The sequence below is a fragment of the Tetrao urogallus genome, assembly GCF_951394365.1.
Source record: "Tetrao urogallus genome assembly, chromosome: 18".
Classification (NCBI taxonomy): Eukaryota; Metazoa; Chordata; class Aves; order Galliformes; family Phasianidae; genus Tetrao; species Tetrao urogallus.
Genome location: NC_136831.1, coordinates 10,407,071 through 10,424,108, shown reverse-complemented (window position 1 = coordinate 10,424,108; position 17,038 = coordinate 10,407,071). Strand labels below are relative to the sequence as shown.

Sequence of the window (17,038 nt, the reverse complement as noted above, 5' to 3'; positions counted from 1 at the left end):
AACAGAAAAAGACAGAAACAGAAAAGACTTTAGTTTTTTCCTGCCTCATCGATGAGCACTTACTTGTTTCTGCCCCAGCATAGTTAGAGAAAAGGAAGGACAGCAGCTTCAGGGATGATTTCTGATAGAGCCCCACAACAGTTTCATTCAAGGGATCCTTGTTCTTCTCAAGCCATCCAGAGATGTTGTAGTCCACTGTGCCAGCGTAGTGCACCAAGGAGAAGTGGGCCTCAGCCTTGCCTTTGGCAGGCTTGGGCTTCTGGAAGTTGCTGGACTTGCCCAGATGCTGGTCATAGAGCTTGTTCTTGAAAGAGGTGTCAGTTGCCTTGGGGAACATGCACTCCTCTTCCAGGATGGAGAAGATGCCCATGGGCTGGGAGAAATATGAATACATGAAGAAAGAAAGCAGTGAGGAGAAGAAAGTGAATAAAATTTCATCTTGCATATGATTTGTAGCTTGTGTCCATGACTGTAATTTGTGAGGCACAGGTTCTGAAGACATCATTAGTTACTGTAATAATCAAACATGATATAGTTATTGCTTAGATACATCTCAGCGATCTTCTGAGTGAGAGGCTTGTAAAATTCATGTTATATTCAATTGCTTCAATAATCTTTTCCCTAAACTCTTCAGGATGTAAACCAGTGAAATAAAAATAGGAATTCAGAAGACAGCTTTCAGTGCCCTGCTCATGGGACTGCTGATGCTGTTGTGTATGTCTGTTACAAGTGATCCGGTTGCAACTGCCAATGTAAACTTAGTCTCATGGCTCCTCAAAAATGTGCATAAATAATGGATGCACATGAGCGATAAGATTTTTCTCACCTTACTTGGAATGTAATTGGCATCTATCTGGCACAGTAGAATACGCATAGCCTTCTGATTTATCATAGAATGTATTTAAAATTGGAAATATTTCAATACAGAAATGCAGGCATACATTTAGACACATCAGAGCTTACATCTGAGCCAAATTAGGAATCTTCTGATAGTGCAGATCAGTTATATTTTTTCTAGTTTTGCTGGAGATACTCATTTGACTTCTATTTCATTGGACTAGAGATTAGGAGTTCCTTCTTTTTATAATATATGCCTTTTTCTAACATATAATTTAATTAGATTCCATCAGATGCTTACAGCTGACAGCAGGTAGACAGCTGCCATAACTATAATCAGTATTGCTCCGGAGCATCAGCTATCCCAGGAAGTGCGTGTTGGACAGGAACACCGTGTTTTGAATGAACCTTTTGCCTAGTAGGTTTGGGCTGTTCTGTGAGAGCTCTGGGGTTAGGACATATCTTACTTAGCTGTAGGTGTCTCTAAAGTAAAATGTAGATCTGAGTTAGCTGTCCTGATTGTTCTAGCATCAGTGCATGCATACAGACATTTCACAGAATCACTAATGGGAAATTTTATCCGGTGGTTTACATCCTAGATGTGTCCACCTCTTCCCTGTCATTACAAAAGTGACTACAGCACTATATTAACGCATGTGATGTAATTCCTGTGGCTTTAACTATTCTGTATTGCATAGATGCAGGACACAAACTGTGGTCACTGAGCAGTAAGCATAAGTATAGCAATACGCACCGCCTGTGAATGGTTGTGCTGGTGCTGCTGTGTGGTGGAAACAGTGGAAGGTTAGGAAGAAATGTGAGGCTTATATGTGCAAAGGCATCATCCATGAGTATTAAGTGGTGAATGTCCTTATGGGGTGGTTGAAGGAGTCACTGGGCAGCGGGCGAGGAATAGGTACTGATGTGCTTCAGAAAGGGAAGATGTTTGGATGTGCATGCATCGATTTGCAGACACTATGTAAGTGCTGTGCACAGCCACTGATCGCTGTCTCTGCTGCAGTGGGAAGTTAATTCCCATTAAGATCACTACCACTGTAGTGTCAGAGGGCACTGATAGAGGGCTTGGAAAGAATTATGTTGAGAGAACATGGAACTGAATTCTGTCAATTACTGCAAGAAGCAAAACTAGAAATTTCACCTTACTGTCTACTACTAAAGGCAAAATTAATGTGCCTCCCTGCTTTCCATCCCAATCAGAAAATCACCCTTTGTGCAGAGGCAGTTTGCTGCTCCAGAACTTTGTATAAATTTGTAGTTTTAAAATAGATTTTAGATACACTTTTAGATTTTATAAATTGCCTGTTTTTATAGGAGAATCAATCAACATAAATACTTGAATTTATTAAGATTAAATTCACTAAGATAAATGACCAGGAAATAAATGTGCTTTCCTAAAAAGAAGAATGCTTCCTCTACCTTTTCAATGAGCTCAATGCAGGCAGCCAGGTCCATCCCAAAGTCAATGAACTCCCAATCAATGCCTTCCTTCTTGTACTCTTCCTGTTCCAGGACAAACATGTGATGGTTGAAAAACTGTTGCAGTTTCTCATTGGTGAAGTTGATGCACAGCTGCTCCAGGCTGTTGAACTGCAAATTCAAAATAAAAAACAAAACAAACAAACAAACAAACAAAAATACCATTTAGTTTGGAAAAATTATCAAGGGGCAAACATACCTACTGTAACTCACATCAAATATCTCAAAGCCAGCAATGTCCAGGACACCAATGAAATGCTGCCTGGGTTGCTTCGTATCGAGCTGCTGGTTGATTCGAGTAACCATCCATAGGAACATCTTCTCGTAGACTGATTTAGCCAACGCTCCCACTGAATTGTATACCTGTGAGAAACATAGCCAAGGCAGTAAGGAAGATTGAGCTAACTTTGAAACTGAAAGAACTCAACAAAATGAAAAGCCAATCGGCTCTGTAGGTACCTGTTGGACATTTTGTCCTTTAGTCACGTATTCATTCCCAACTTTCACCCTAGGATAGCATAAAGCCTTGAGCAACTCTGCAGAATTCAGACCCATCAGGTAGGCAGCTTTGTCAGCCACTAGGAAGAATGCAGCAAGGGAGTACAGCATGGGCAAACATGCCTCGATCCTCTAGGAAGCATTTGTTAGAAGCAGCCTAGCTGGGCACTGCTCAGATGTGCCTGGTGTGATGGGAGCTCCCTTCAACGCTATGGAGAGTGCATCCCGTCAGCACAGCAGTGTCCATAAACTGAACCAGCAACCTCGTGTCACCTGCTCCGCCTGCTAAAGCTTAGTTTCTGGAAAGGTAAAAGCAGTCCCAGAATTACAAGCAACCCTCCCCACCTTCTGTGCCGTCCGGCTCCGCCTGCTCTTCCCGCTGCTTCTGCTTGAACTTCATGTTCCCATAGTGCATGACGGCTCCCGTCAGCTTGTACATCCCCACCTTCTCGTCGGGACTGAAGCCCAGGATGTCCACAGCATTCTGCGGACACAACAGACCGGTTGGACAGGGCCAGAGGAGCATGGCCTGCAGAACCACGCTGCGATGGAGCCGCGACCTTGGCCAGGTGAGCGCCGGAAGCGGCTGCTGCGGGGTGGCACAAGCTGGGATCCATCCAGGCCGTGCAGCTCGGATCTGCCCGTCCAGGGTTCCGTACTCACGTCTGTTGCCAGCAGCTCTTCGCTGTCATCGATGCTGGCGACGGTGATTTCCCCTTGGCTCACATAGGCGAAGTCATAGGGGTTGGTCGTGATGAGAAGGAGATCTGCAAGTGTAGAGTGTGCTGTTGGTGGTACGGAGCAGGTCAGAGTGCAAACGGAGCTCACTGAGCAGAGCCTAGCTGTGCTGGCACTCACCAATGAGCTCCGGCTTCTTGTTGGACATGATCTGGTAAAAAATATGATAGCTCCTTTCACTGGCTAGCTGGAAAGTCACTCTGGATTTCTCCAGCAGATCTAACCAAAAGAGAGATGCTGTGAGGCTCCTGGGACACCTTAGACCAGGAATGCACGAATTCTGTGTGTGTTGACTAGCTCCAACTCACAGGTTTCAATATCTGCAGAGGCCAGCTTTCCTGTTGTTCCAAAGTGGATCCGGATGAACTTCCCCTGTTAAGTTGTAGAGATCAACCTACTGGCCAGAGCGATCAGTGGATGAGACATACGTTAGATGTCTGCATTTCAACAGAAATGAAATGAACTCACGAAGCGCGAGGAGTTGTCATTCCTGACAGTCTTGGCATTGCCAAAGGCCTCCAGCAGTGGGTTGGCGCTGATGATTTGATCCTCAAGCGTTCCCTAGTTCAGGGAGAAAGGGAATCTTAGTAATCACTACTAGTTGCTCACAAATATGGCAAGGGATACATTACAAACTGGTCATTTTTACATCTCACATATTACTTTAACCTCCAATTCACAGAGTTTTTAAGCACTCATTATCTGTCACTCAAGAATGTTGCCATTGGTTTCAGGGGAAGATCAATCTGTATTTTGTTTCCTTTTTCTACCATATGCTGTGTGTTACATACAGAATCATTATGGCAGAGCTCAGAGAGGTTGGTATTTGCTTGAGAAAGGCATTTCCGCATTTCCATTTACTGCTCACAAAGGACACTAACAGATAAAGAAAATATGAAAAATGAGTGTTGTTTTTTTTTCTTTTTTTCTTTTTTCTGGAGGTTACTCAAACACAAAACAGCGAAAATGGTACAGTCTTAAAGCTTTAAGTAGGACCCACCTAACAAGGAAGAATATAAAATTTTTCAGTTACGTTCAAACAAGCAGCAGCCTTTCAGCAGTGTATCTCCAGACACACTTTGATAAGAGGGGTAGGACATGGGTGAAGCCTAAAACTCAAATACCAAACCTAATGAAAAAAGGGAGCAGTGACACTTGGAGGTTGGAGTTCTTTCCTTTTTCTTATCTTTTCTTTCCTCTTTATTTGTTTGTTTATCTTTTTTTTTTTTTTCTTTTTTTTTTTTCTGCATGAAAACTGGATGGAACACAGAAGAAAAGATCAACATGCAAAATTTCAGTACTCTATTGTATCTCTCTTTTTAAACGAAAAAAAAATGGGCAAGAAAAGAATTTTCTGTGACATTATGTCTCTTCTGTACAGGTGCAGGAAGGTTACACAAGGCAGAGTCACAGTGTGCTGCTTTGGGATGATAGAGAAAGGTTTTCTCAGGGCTCTTAGCAAAGACCTGGTTGATTCCTGAGCAGTCAGAAAATGAAAGTGTTGGCACGGATGGTTTCCAAGCAAAGCAAAGAATGACATTTAAAAAAACCGTCAGTTTTATCTAGGTGAAAGATCATCGGCAGAGCTGAAAGTGCTGCACATCATTCGGGTATGGTGCAGCAGCCCGCAGCATCTTGCGGCGGGGGGGCAGCGCCTTTCCCAACAGTGTCTGCAGGCGGCGCAAAGGATTTAAGTTAGTTTGGAAGTGAAGAGCCCTTCAAAACTGAGCGGTATCCGAAGAGCTCTCTCTGTGTCCCTGTCTCTGTCTCTCATAAGAAATCTCGAATATCTATGGTAGTGCCTTCTCACGTATCTCTTTCTAAATGAACTTGCTCATTTTAAGAGGTGTGTGTGTGTCACTGCAGTTGATTCCACCGCCAAAAAGCTTCATTTTAATGCATAGCTGCAACCAGGGAGCATAGGTAGCACAGTGAATGGGAACAGTATGGAAGATCTGAAATCCTTTACGCAAGTTCAATCTGGAGTTCTGTCTGCAGGCTGCGTTACAAATTTCTCAAGGCTGAGAAAGCATTCCTGGGAAATATCATAAGTCACTTCCTTTATTCTTATGGTGTTGCCTGAGACCTGATTTCACTTATGTCTGAGACTGGATGCTGGGCTAGACGGAGCCATAACTGAGTGTTTTATTTAGTGGTCTTAAGAAGAGATTGCTAATTTAGTGGCCTTATGAAAAGAAACATACTACTGTTATACAGGTTGCGAATATCAAATAAATATGAAAAATCTCAGAAGAGGGCAGAACAGGTTGTTGTCCATCTGAGAACCTGGTGATTTTTTTTTTTGTATGAAGTCAGTACATCTTTCAGCTGTCTCCAAGTTTTGCTGAGGTTGCTCCTAGCATAGTGAGCAGCTGGTGAAAACTGAGCCCAAGAGATACTGAAATGGTGCTGATGGAAAGAGTGCATGTACTGAAATTGTCTTTGCCATAACAACCCATCAATCACAGACACCTGCCTCTCAGTAAGAAAAAGTATTCAGCCTTGGGATTTCCTTAGGATCCACTGTGCCCTCGGGTAACTCAAATAGCACACTGACAGGCATCACCCTCTTTGATGCACATACCTCCTCACAGATTTTGGGGACACTTGTGCCACAAGGATGTTTATTGCTTGCTGTGTGCTAGGGAATGAAGCCTGCTCCATGTAAGTGCACTGCTGGGCTCAGATTGCAGCAGCTGGGATGCTCAGCAGAAAGGGGCGTCGGGGTGTGTGTTTTCTTCCCTGGAAGGTTCCTCTCTGGGGTTAATGTCAGGCAAGTGGTCCCAGCTGTCCCAAATCGGACCCTTTTCTTATGCTGCCTCTCAGGGCTGTTACACAGATCACAGACAGAAGAACGAGCCAGAAGAAATTACTGTGTGGTGCACCTGAAATTACTCTAACTTCAGTGTGACCTCTCTGGAGCCCATAGTTACTGTACTTTCCCTGTTGGGAACGAAACACAGTTTCATGCCAGTGGGAGCCAACTATTTCAGTGCAAACATGTTGGGAAAGAAATGAGGACACTTTAATTAATTAATCTGTTTTAAACTTAATGTAGATGAGAAAAATCAAATGCAATATATTTTGTTGCAGATAATGCAGCAAATGTGCATGGGAATGATACCTTATATGTAGATCTGACTATTAATTCCATCACATAAGGGGAGACGGCAACCACTGAGCAAGAAATCCTAACATACCCTACTTTTATTTGAGGGCTCTTGAAAGCCCTCAGGAAAGCCCTCAGAGCATACTAATGGTTCAGTACACAGGCAGACTGTCATGACAGAGAAGACTTGTGCAGATTTATATTATCTTCCTGCCTATGGTTGAAGCTTTCCCTGTGTAAATAAGGACTGGCTAGGAAATTATATTTAGTTATTTCCTACATTATGGAAATGTTCTCTTCAGGGATCTGTGAGGTAGGTTGTATGATACAACTCTGGAGAGAAGAGGAGGCAAGGAAAGCTGGATAATATTCAATAATCACTTACACTAAGCCCAAGAGTTGATGCATTCTAAAAAGAGGAAGCCAGAAAAAATGCTGAGAGGCCTGTAGGGATGAACAAGGAGTTCCTGGACAAAGTTAGACACAGAAAGAAAGCTTCCAGTGAATGGAAGCAAGGACAGGTAGCCTAGGAGGAATACAGAGATGTTGTCTGAGCAGGCAGGGATCAGGTCAGTAAAGCTAGAAAGCTCTGATAGAATTGAATCTAGCAAAAGATGTCAGGGACAACAAGAATGGCTTCTAAAATTATGTATGTGATAAAAGCAAGACTACAGAAAATATGGGCCCTCTCCACAAGGAAATGGGAGATCTGGTTACTTGGGATGTTGTCCTGGTTTCAGCTGAAATAGAACCGTTTTTAACTGCATCATGTCTGGTAAGATGCTCTGCTTTGTCTTTAGCAGAAAAACATTGTTGATAACACACTGATGTTTTAGCTTTTGCTGAGCAGTGCTGCACAGAGCCAAAGATACTTCAGTTTCTCAGCTGCTTGCACTGTCTTGCCAGTGGGTGGCTGCAGAGCACAAGGAGGTAGGAGAGGGCAGAACCAGGACACCTCAGCTAAACTGGGCAAAGGGCTATCCCAGACCATATGACTGCATGTAGAAAAAGCTTGAAAATGATGTCAGGCAACCTGCTGCTGCTTGGGGACATCTTGGGCATTGGTCAGTGGGTGGTGAGCAATTGCTTGTGCATCACTTGTTTTGTATGTAACTATTGTTTTGTTTGTAACTATTATCCTCTTTTTCTCTTCTCTTTTCTGACTTAGTAAATATTTTTTAATGTCAACCCATGATTTCAAATTTGTTTTTTTTTTTTTTTTTCTTGATTCTCTCCCACGTCCCACTTGGAGGGGTGGGGTGCATGAATGACTGTGTGGAAAATGCTGAGGTACTCAGTGACATTTTTGCCTCAGTCTTCACCAGCAAGTCCTCTAACCACACCACGCTACTCACAAAATCCAAAAGGAGAGACAAGGGAATGAAGAACTGCCCACTGTAGGAGAAGATCAAGAGAGAGACCATTTAAGAAACCTGAAATGTGCACAAGTCCATGAGACCTGGTGAGGTGCAGTAGAGGGTCTGGAGGAAACTGGCAGAAGAAATCATTAAGCTGCTATCGATCATATGTTAGAAGTTGAGGCAGTCCAGTGAAGTTCCTGCTGACTGAAAAAGGGTAAGCCCCATTTTAAAAAGAAAAAGAAAGGAGTTCTGGGGAACTTCAGGCCAATCAGTGTCACCCCTGTGCCTGGCAAGATCAGGAAGCAGATCCACCTGTAATCTGCTGAGGCACGTGAAAACAAAGAGGTGACTGGGGAGGAGAGCCATCCTCACTAAGGACAAATCATGCCTGACAAATTTGTTGGCCTACAATGATGAGGTTACAGCAATGATAGATGAGGGAAGAGTAACTGTTGTCATATGCCTGGACTTGGGCAAAGCATTTGACACTGTCCCGCATGACATCCTTGTCTCTAAATTTGAGATACATGAATTTGACAGATCACTTGGTGGATAGGGAATTGGCTATATAGTCTCACTCAAAGTGTTGCAGTCAATGGCTTGATGTCCAGGTGGAGACCAAGAACAAGGAGTGTTCCTCAGGAGCTGCTATTGTGACCAGAATTATTTGACATCTTTGGTGACATGAGTAATTGGATGGAGTACATCCTCAACAGGCTTATGGATGACACCAAGATAAATGTTGTGATCAAGATGCTGGAGGGAAGGAATGCTACTAGAAGGACCTTGGCAATCTTGTGAAGTGGGCTTGTGTGAACCTCAGAGTTCAATGAGGCCAAGTACAAAGTTGTGTGCCTCCACTTGGGACAATCCCAAACACGGCTGCAGGCTGGGTGATGAATGCATTGGTAACAACCCTGCAGAGGATGACCTAGGAGTACTTTTTTTTTTTTCTTCTTTTTTTTAAGAGAATATGGGTCAGCAATGTGCACTTGTAGCTCAGAAAGCCAACCATATCCTGGGCAGCATCAAAAGAAGTGTAGCCAGCAGCTTGAGGGAGCTGATCTTCTCTGCTGTCATGAGGCCCCACCTACTGTACTACATTCATTTCTGAGGCCACAAGCATTAGAAGGATATAGGCATATCACAGCAGGACTGGTAAAGGATCAGAAAGGCTGGAGCACCTCTTTTAAAAAGTCAGTCTGAAAGAGTTGGGTTTATTTAGCCTGGAGAAGAGAAGGCTCTAGGGAGATCTTTTAGGGGCCCTCTAGCAATTGAAGGAAGAGGTACAGGAAAAATGGAATGGGAATCTTCATCAGGGAGTGTTGTGATGGGAGAAGGGATAATGTTTTTAAACAATAAAGGGGTAGATTTATGGTAGATAATAGGAAAAAATTCCTCATTATGAGAATTGTGAGGCACTGGCACAGGCTGCTTAGAGAAGATTTGAATGTCCCATCTGTGGAAGTGTTCAAGGCCAGATTGGATGGGGCTTTGACTACCCGGGTCTAGTGCACGGTGTTCTTGCCCATGACAGGATGGTTGGAACTAAGTGATCTTTACGGTCACCTCTAACCCAATCCACTCTATGTTTCTATTTCTTGAGGTAGAGTTTCACTCATGGTGGATGAAGGGGGATGGAAGCTGGGTAGCAGGGGTACCCAAGCATAGATGTGCTCGGACAGCGTATCCTGCCCAGTCACACTACACTTTATTTTGATAGTCTGGCAATGTAGAAATCTGCACTGATAGCTTCTGCTCTACAAGCACATTCTCAGCCAAACATTAGAAGAGGGTACCAGTCACATACCTGCATTTTACTAGGCTGTTGGTCTTTCTTCTTTTCACCAGTAACTGCAATTGTTGCAAAATACTGGATGACGCGCTTTGTGTTCACAGTCTTCCCTGCACCAGATTCTCCACTGTTGGAATGAAAAAACTGTTATAGGAAACAGGAACTTTTTTTACTTCTTTATGAGAATAGATATTAGAAGGAAATTTTTTTACTCAAAGGGTGGTGAGGCTCTGACACAAACTACCCAGAGAACTGTGCGTGCCCCATCCCTGGAGATGCTCAGGGCCAGTTTGGATGGGACACTGGGTAGCCTGATCTGGTAGGGGGACAGCTAGCCCAGAGCAGAGGGTTAGAACTTGATGGTCTTTGAGGTTCCCTTCCAATCCAAGCCATTTTGTGATTCTGTGATTATGTGGTCGGCTTTGTCATGCATATCAAAATATACTCACGTGATAAGGATAGACTGATTGTCACGATCTGAAAACAAAGCCACAGAAAGAGCTCTTCAAATGAGTAGTGGAGGACTTTTATTCCTCAGAAATAGTTAACTGACTTCAAAAGTTATCAATGTCAAACTGTATTTATCACTTTGTAATCAGTAAATTCTGCATTAATCTTCTTGTGCAATTTTATAGGTACAGCCAAATGAAGCTGTCCAAAATTAAGCAGTGGTTGCTTATAATGCTTTCCCACTTACTATTTCCTTTCACATGCATGTCCTGAGTATTATTTAATTGAAATTAGATTATCTTCTGTGACGGTTCCACCGTGTTTCTTCAAATTCCTTACTGATTCAGTGTGCACAAGGCCAAATGGCTAGCTACAGCCTTTTCTTCATTATCTAACAGGGCATGGTTGAGTTTGGACAACCCGTGGCATCTTAATGGAGTTCAGCCACAGGACTATGGGAGTTGTTTCCCTCAGGCACTGAATAGAAGAGCACAAAAGATGCCTGAACTGCTAAGTGTTCTGTGAACAATCTGTCAGTCCTACATTCTTCAGTTCAGTTAAATGACTCACCAGTCAGCATGAACTGATAGGCGTTGTCAGAGATGGAGAAGATGTGTGGAGGGGCCTCCTGGCGCTTTTTGCCTCTGTAGCCAGACACCACCTCTGGGTTGTACACCGGCAGCCACTTGTAGGGGTTGACAGTGACACAGAAGAGGCCCGAGTAGGTCTGCGAGGAAGAGACACAGCACGTTGGCTTCCACTCAGCCTGGCACAGCAGTCCTCCCCAGCTACCAGCCAAGGAAGAGAGCTGCTGGTACTTACGTAGATCATCCAGGCTGCATAACGCTCTTTGAGGTTGTACAGCACAGCGGGTTCGTGGAGGTGGGTCATCATGGCCATGTCCTCAATTTTATCGTACTTGGGAGGGTTCATTGGAAATACTTCATCATCCTTTACTGTCACAGTCTGTAGAAAATGAAAAGAAACAAAAGGAGAATAAATTTTGGCTAGGGAACTTTCTGGACTGGAGAGGTGACGTATGATGAGTGACAATATGATGGTTAACAACACTTACTGTATCATCGTATGTTTTAACTGTGACTTTACCACCTTCTCTACTTTGTATGGTACCTTTCACGTACATTCGCTTTTGATCCACTACAAAACATGCTGCCTTAGCATCAAATGGGCGATTCTGGGCTTCAATTCGTTCTTTCTCAGACTTCCTTAAATACGGAGCAGCTTCTCCAAAGATTGCCATCTCTGCATCTGAAGACATGGCTGGAGTTCTTCTGAAGCAATTCAGAAAAGTTTTAGATATCCAGTGCATTTAGTTTTTCATAATTAAATATATATATATTGAATATTATACATTTAATAACTTATTATATATAATTTAATAATTGAAACTTATCCAGAAAGTAATTTTGTTCAGTGACTAAAAGGAAAAGGAGAGCTAATCAACCTCAGGAGCCTAACCTCTGCCATAATTTTAAGTATACACTGAACACTGAACAAATCTTAATAGAGTTCCTTGTATACAAAAGCAAGATTTGTAAGTTAGGAAGGCTTGCTTTCACACCTGATTTCAAAGTGGAGGTGTTTTTTGTGCCATTCTGTTTTCTGTTTTAATATTAAGCAGGAAAGGTTCAACTAGTTTCTTTATGTATCAAGTACTGGAACAAACTGTGAATGGCAGTCATCATCCATCTAGAGCCAAACCTGTTTATTTTATCAACTAAACATAAAACATCTTTACATCTTAGTGACAAAATTAATAAATGAAGGCATATAATGTAGTAAAGGATATCATTCAAAGCATAATGGTATTTAGCTAGATAAGTACTTGATATTAGATTTCAAATATTTTCAAAGGACCATATTTTGCAGGGTGATATCAGTTATGAGTCATTAAAAGATGACTTGATTGTAACAATAATTTTATGTTAGGGATTATTCTAGTAGAAATATTTGTACTAGAAATATTTCTCCCAGTCACTCAACCACTAACTTTCCCTAAAACACTTAGACAGGAATGTTTCATGCTAAAGTTCTCTGTGAAGGTTCCTCTTTTTGTGTAAACAGTCATACCTATCAGACAGGACAGAAGAACATATTGAGTTTGTTCTGGATACTGGACCTTGTAGGTAAGCCACAGTCAGCATGCAATGTTCTAGACTTTACCCCCAAGGAAATTAACGTGAGGGAGGACAAACATAGACCATTCTTGAATTGTACTGTGAGCCTCCTCTCTGAGCACATCCTCAATTTCAGCAACTGGGCAGATTGCAGAGGGTGAATTTTGATAATCTATGAATTCCAAAGTACCAATTTATACCACAAAAAAACATTACTGTTTCTTTCTTTCATGTCTTCTTGGCTAAGCATTAGTATTTGTCACTTTTCTTTCTCCATAACTGGAGTGTTTCTTACTAAGACTTATGAATATGGTCATAATGATCAAAATATAACTTTTGCAGTGAAAACGGTTCTAAAAAACAATTCTTTGCCATTGTTTAGATGAGCTCCACTCAACTGATCAACGAAGATTGTTTGTTAAACCCTTACCTTCAGAGAGCCAAGGAGGAAATCTGCTTTCGGTATCTGTATAGAATGGTTAAAGAAAGGACAGAGAGTTAAATAAAAGAGTTATTTGTTAGCTTTTAATCAATATGCCTAGAGCGTATGCTCTATGAAACATGTTCACATTTCTTGTGTAGTCTTATAATTGTTAAAGTAGGGCCAAATCCCAGAGAAAGATGTGTTTCTCTCCACATTGCTGTGATCTGCTGGAAACATATATCATGTCCAGGAAAAACTAAGCAATTTTTGCATATTATCTCAATCAGTTTCAGTTGCCTTCAGAGTTGTTGGTTTTCTTGTGCCTCTCACAGGGCTTGGAGATACCGAAGTTAATAGAAGGCTCTTCAAGAAATAGCATACAACTGCTCTCTGCTTTTCCTTGTGCCACCACACTGGACTGGGTTGGATTATTTAACCTTGTCACTGCTTGTAAAACATGAATGAGAATGGTAGAAGTGATGACTAAAAAAACCATGCACCTACATATTCCAGTTCTTTCCGTAGTTGTGGAGATGTCATGGTCAGAGCATGAAGCAAGGAGATGGGACTTACCGTGAGATGTGGAGGTAACAAGGAATAAAGCCACCTTCAGCTGTGGCTCTTTATATGCAACTTCCTGCCCACGCAGCAATTGAGTGCTCTATTTTTGGTCAATTATAATTTACTCTCTAGTTGCAAATGTGTTGAAGCTGTGATCTGTCTCCTAATTACTTAGAGGCAGGATTGACTGAAGGTTGTATGGAGTCAGCTGCACTGACCTTCTTTTTTTCGTGTTGATCCATGCCAAGGTGGAGGATTAGGGAACTCAGAAATAGCACTAATAATGCCAAATAAGGCAACCCTTGGTTTCTGACTTCAGGAGTTTTAACACTTAAACAAACTACAAGAATTCTTTTTCTTCTTTTTTAACTGTGCATAATTATTTCTTAACAACATTAAATTTTAATAGATCCCATCCCATCCACCTCTGTATCTATCTGCACATGCTGGTAGAGAAGGGGGAAGATTTGCTAAGATTGCTTTTTTCTCTCATTATTTTTGTTTAAAGCACTGTGTAGAGTGCTGGCAAGTCTGAGGCCAGTGTAAACTTGGGACAGTTGGATCCAAGTTGATCTTGGGACTATGGATCCAAGTTGAAGGAGGGAAGATTTAGGTTGGACGTTAGGGGGAAGTTCTTTACAAGGAGAGTGGTTAGGCCCTGGAACGGGTTGCCCAGGGAGGTTGTGGATGCCCCGTCCTTGGACGTGTTCAAGGCCAGGTTGGACGGGGTCCTGGGCAACCTGGTCTAAATGTGTATGTTCGGTGGCCCTGCTAGGCAGGGGGGTTGGAGCTACATGATCCTTGAGGTCCCTTCCAACCCGGGTGATTCTGTGATTCTGTGATTCTGTGATTCTGTGACAGTGTACAGACATTTTATGGACTACAAGAAAGATTTGCAGTCCTTACCTGTAGGTTTACAATATCTGAGGCTTGCAGGTGTGGTTCAGAGCTCAACCTGTAGGAAGAAAGCTTCTGTGCTATTGGCTTACCATGTAGAGGATGTTATGGAGCAGGCTGAACACAGAAACAGAATATTTTTGACTTGCTTCATTGCAGAGGTCCAGTAGTTTTGGGAGAAGGTGTGGGGAATAAAAGGCATTACTGCAACTCCATTGGATACAAGAAGGAAATATTAAAAGTAGAGGAACAGGCTGTCCCCTGGTGCTATAAGATGAGCCAGCATGGAAGAAGAGTGGCCTGGCCAAACAGGGAGGTTTTGCTGAGACTCCAGAAAAAGAAGAGAGTTTACAGTCTTTGGAAGTAGAGTCAGGCAACTCAGGAAAAGTGCAAGGATATCAGTAGGGTATGCAGAGGCGAAATGAGAAAGGCAAAAGCCCAGCAAGAATTTAATTTGGACACCATTGTTAAAGATAATCTAAAATGTTTTTACAAATGTATTAAGACTAAGAGGAGGGCCAAGGAGAATCTCTCACCTTTATTGGATGTGGTGAGGAGCATTATCACCAAGGACAAGACTGAGATTCTAAGTGCCTTCTTTACTTCTGTCTTTAACAATCAGGACAGTTATCCATGGGTTACTCAGTTCCCTGAGCTGGAAGACAGGGATAGGCAACAGAAATAAACCTCCCACAATTTAGGAGGAAGCAGTTAGTGACCTGCTGCTCCATCTCGACTGCCACAAATCCACGGGGTCAGATGGGGTCCTCTTGAGGGTATGAGGGAACTGGTGGAAGTGATTCCTAAGCTGCTTCATACCATTTATCAGCTGTTCTGATCAAACAGGAAGGTCCCAGAGAACTGGAGATTTGCTAATGCAAAACCCATCTACAAGACGAATCAGAAGGAGGATCCAGGAAACTATAAGCTTGTCAGCCTGACCTCTGTACTAGGGAATGTCATGGGGTAGATTGTCTTGAGTGTGATCATATGTCATGTGTGGGACAACTGGGGGATCAGACCAAGCCATGGTCTGTTCATGAAAGGCAGATCGTGGTTGTCCAACCTTATCTCCTTCTACGACCAAGTGACCCCCTGGTTGATGAGGAAAAGACTGTGAATGCAGTCTACCTAGACTTTAGTAAAGCCTTTGATTCTGAGTGCCTCAGCATTCTACTGGAGAAGCTGGCAGCCCACAGCTGGGACAGATGTACTCTTCATTGGGTAGAAAACCATCTGGGTCACTGGGCCCAGAGAATAGTAGTGAATGGAGTAAAATCCAGCTGCAGTCAGTCAGAAGTGGTATTCCCCAAGGGTTGGTATTGGGGCCCATGTTTAATATCTTTGGGACTTGAATGCACCCTCAGTTAAGTTTGCAGATGATGCCAGGTTGGAGGGAAGTGTTGATATGCCTTGGGTGGGAAGAAAGGCCCTGCAAAGATATGTGGACAGTCTGGATTGCTTTTGCAGGTGAAGGCCAGTGACAAGTGGCATTCCCCTGAGGTCTTTCTTTGAACAGGTGCTCTTAAACAACTATATCAGTGACCTGGACAGTTGAACTCAATGCACCCTCAGCAACTTTGCTGATGACTCTAAATTGAATGTTGATACAACAGAAGAAAGGGATGTCATCCAGAAAGATCTGGAGAAACTTGAAAAATTGTCCTACGGGAACATAATGAGATTCAACAAGGCCAAGTGCAAAGTGTTGCACTTGAGTTGAGGCAGTCCCACAAAAGTACCTGGGTTTTCTAGTGGATGAAAAGCTGGACATGAGCCAGAAGTGCAGCCCAGAAAGCCAGCTGTATCCTGGGCTGCATCAACAGAAGGGTGATGGGGGAAGGGAGATGATTTCCCCCCCTCTGCTCTGCCCTTGTGACACCCCATCTGGAGCACTGTTAAGGCTTGGGGCCTGCAGCACAAGGAATATGTGAAGCTGTTTAGTGGGTCCCGAGGAGGGCCGCAAAGATGCACAGAAGGCTTGAGCACCTCTACTATGAAGAAAGGTTGAGGGAGCTGTGTTTGTTCAGCCTGGAGAAGAGAAGACTTCAGGGATGCCTTATTTTGGACTTCCAATATGTAAAACTTAAAAAAAAAATAGCTTAAAAAACTGGAGAGAGACCGACTTTTTACATGGTCTGATAGTGGGAGGACAAGGGAGAATGGTTTTAAACTAAAAGAGAGGAGATTTAGCTTAAATATGAGAAGGAATTTTTTTTCTCAGAAGTTGGTGAGGCTCTGGCAGAGGCTGTCTAGAGAAGCTGTGGATGCCCCATCTCTGGAGATGTTCAAGTCCAGGCTGGATGGGGCCACAGTCATCTTGATCTAAGGGGTGGCAATCCTGTCCAAGGCAAGGGCTTGGAACTGAAGGATCTTTAAGATACTTTCCAAGCCTAGCCATTCTATAATTCTATGACTCTATGATTCTGATTAATAAGGCATATAATAAACAATCACAGAATCACAGAGTCAAAGAATGTCAGGGACGGGAGGGGACCTTGAAAGATCATCTAGTCCAATCCGCCTTCTGGAGCAGGAACACCCAGATTACGTCATACAGGAACATGTGCAGGTTGGTTTTGAGTGTCTCCAGAGAAGGAGAGCCCACAAGTGCTCTGGGCAGCCTGTTCCAGTGCTCTGTCACCCTCACCAAGTTTTTTTCTCATATTTATGTGGAACCTCCTATGTTTCAGCTTGCACCCATTGTGCTATCATTGGATGTCACTGAGACAA

At 42.9% G+C, this 17,038-nt stretch overlaps 1 protein-coding gene across 1 annotated transcript in view; it reads right to left on the bottom strand.

Moving 5' to 3' along the window:
• Positions 1-11,564, bottom strand: part of LOC306953399 (myosin heavy chain, skeletal muscle, adult-like) — a gene marked incomplete at both ends in the record, with an annotated part of 44,138 nt that extends 32,574 nt beyond the window's left edge. The window contains 14 exons of the mRNA XM_079544294.1: positions 64-373; positions 2,275-2,445; positions 2,548-2,697; positions 2,794-2,912; positions 3,178-3,316; positions 3,496-3,599; positions 3,691-3,789; positions 3,879-3,942; positions 4,039-4,131; positions 9,851-9,962; positions 10,285-10,312; positions 10,856-11,012; positions 11,108-11,251; positions 11,361-11,564. Coding sequence (XP_079400420.1) covers positions 64-373; positions 2,275-2,445; positions 2,548-2,697; positions 2,794-2,912; positions 3,178-3,316; positions 3,496-3,599; positions 3,691-3,789; positions 3,879-3,942; positions 4,039-4,131; positions 9,851-9,962; positions 10,285-10,312; positions 10,856-11,012; positions 11,108-11,251; positions 11,361-11,564 — 1,894 coding nt within the window. The remainder of the gene's footprint in view (positions 1-63; positions 374-2,274; positions 2,446-2,547; positions 2,698-2,793; positions 2,913-3,177; positions 3,317-3,495; positions 3,600-3,690; positions 3,790-3,878; positions 3,943-4,038; positions 4,132-9,850; positions 9,963-10,284; positions 10,313-10,855; positions 11,013-11,107; positions 11,252-11,360) is intronic.
• Between the last annotated feature and the right edge of the window lie 5,474 nt (positions 11,565-17,038).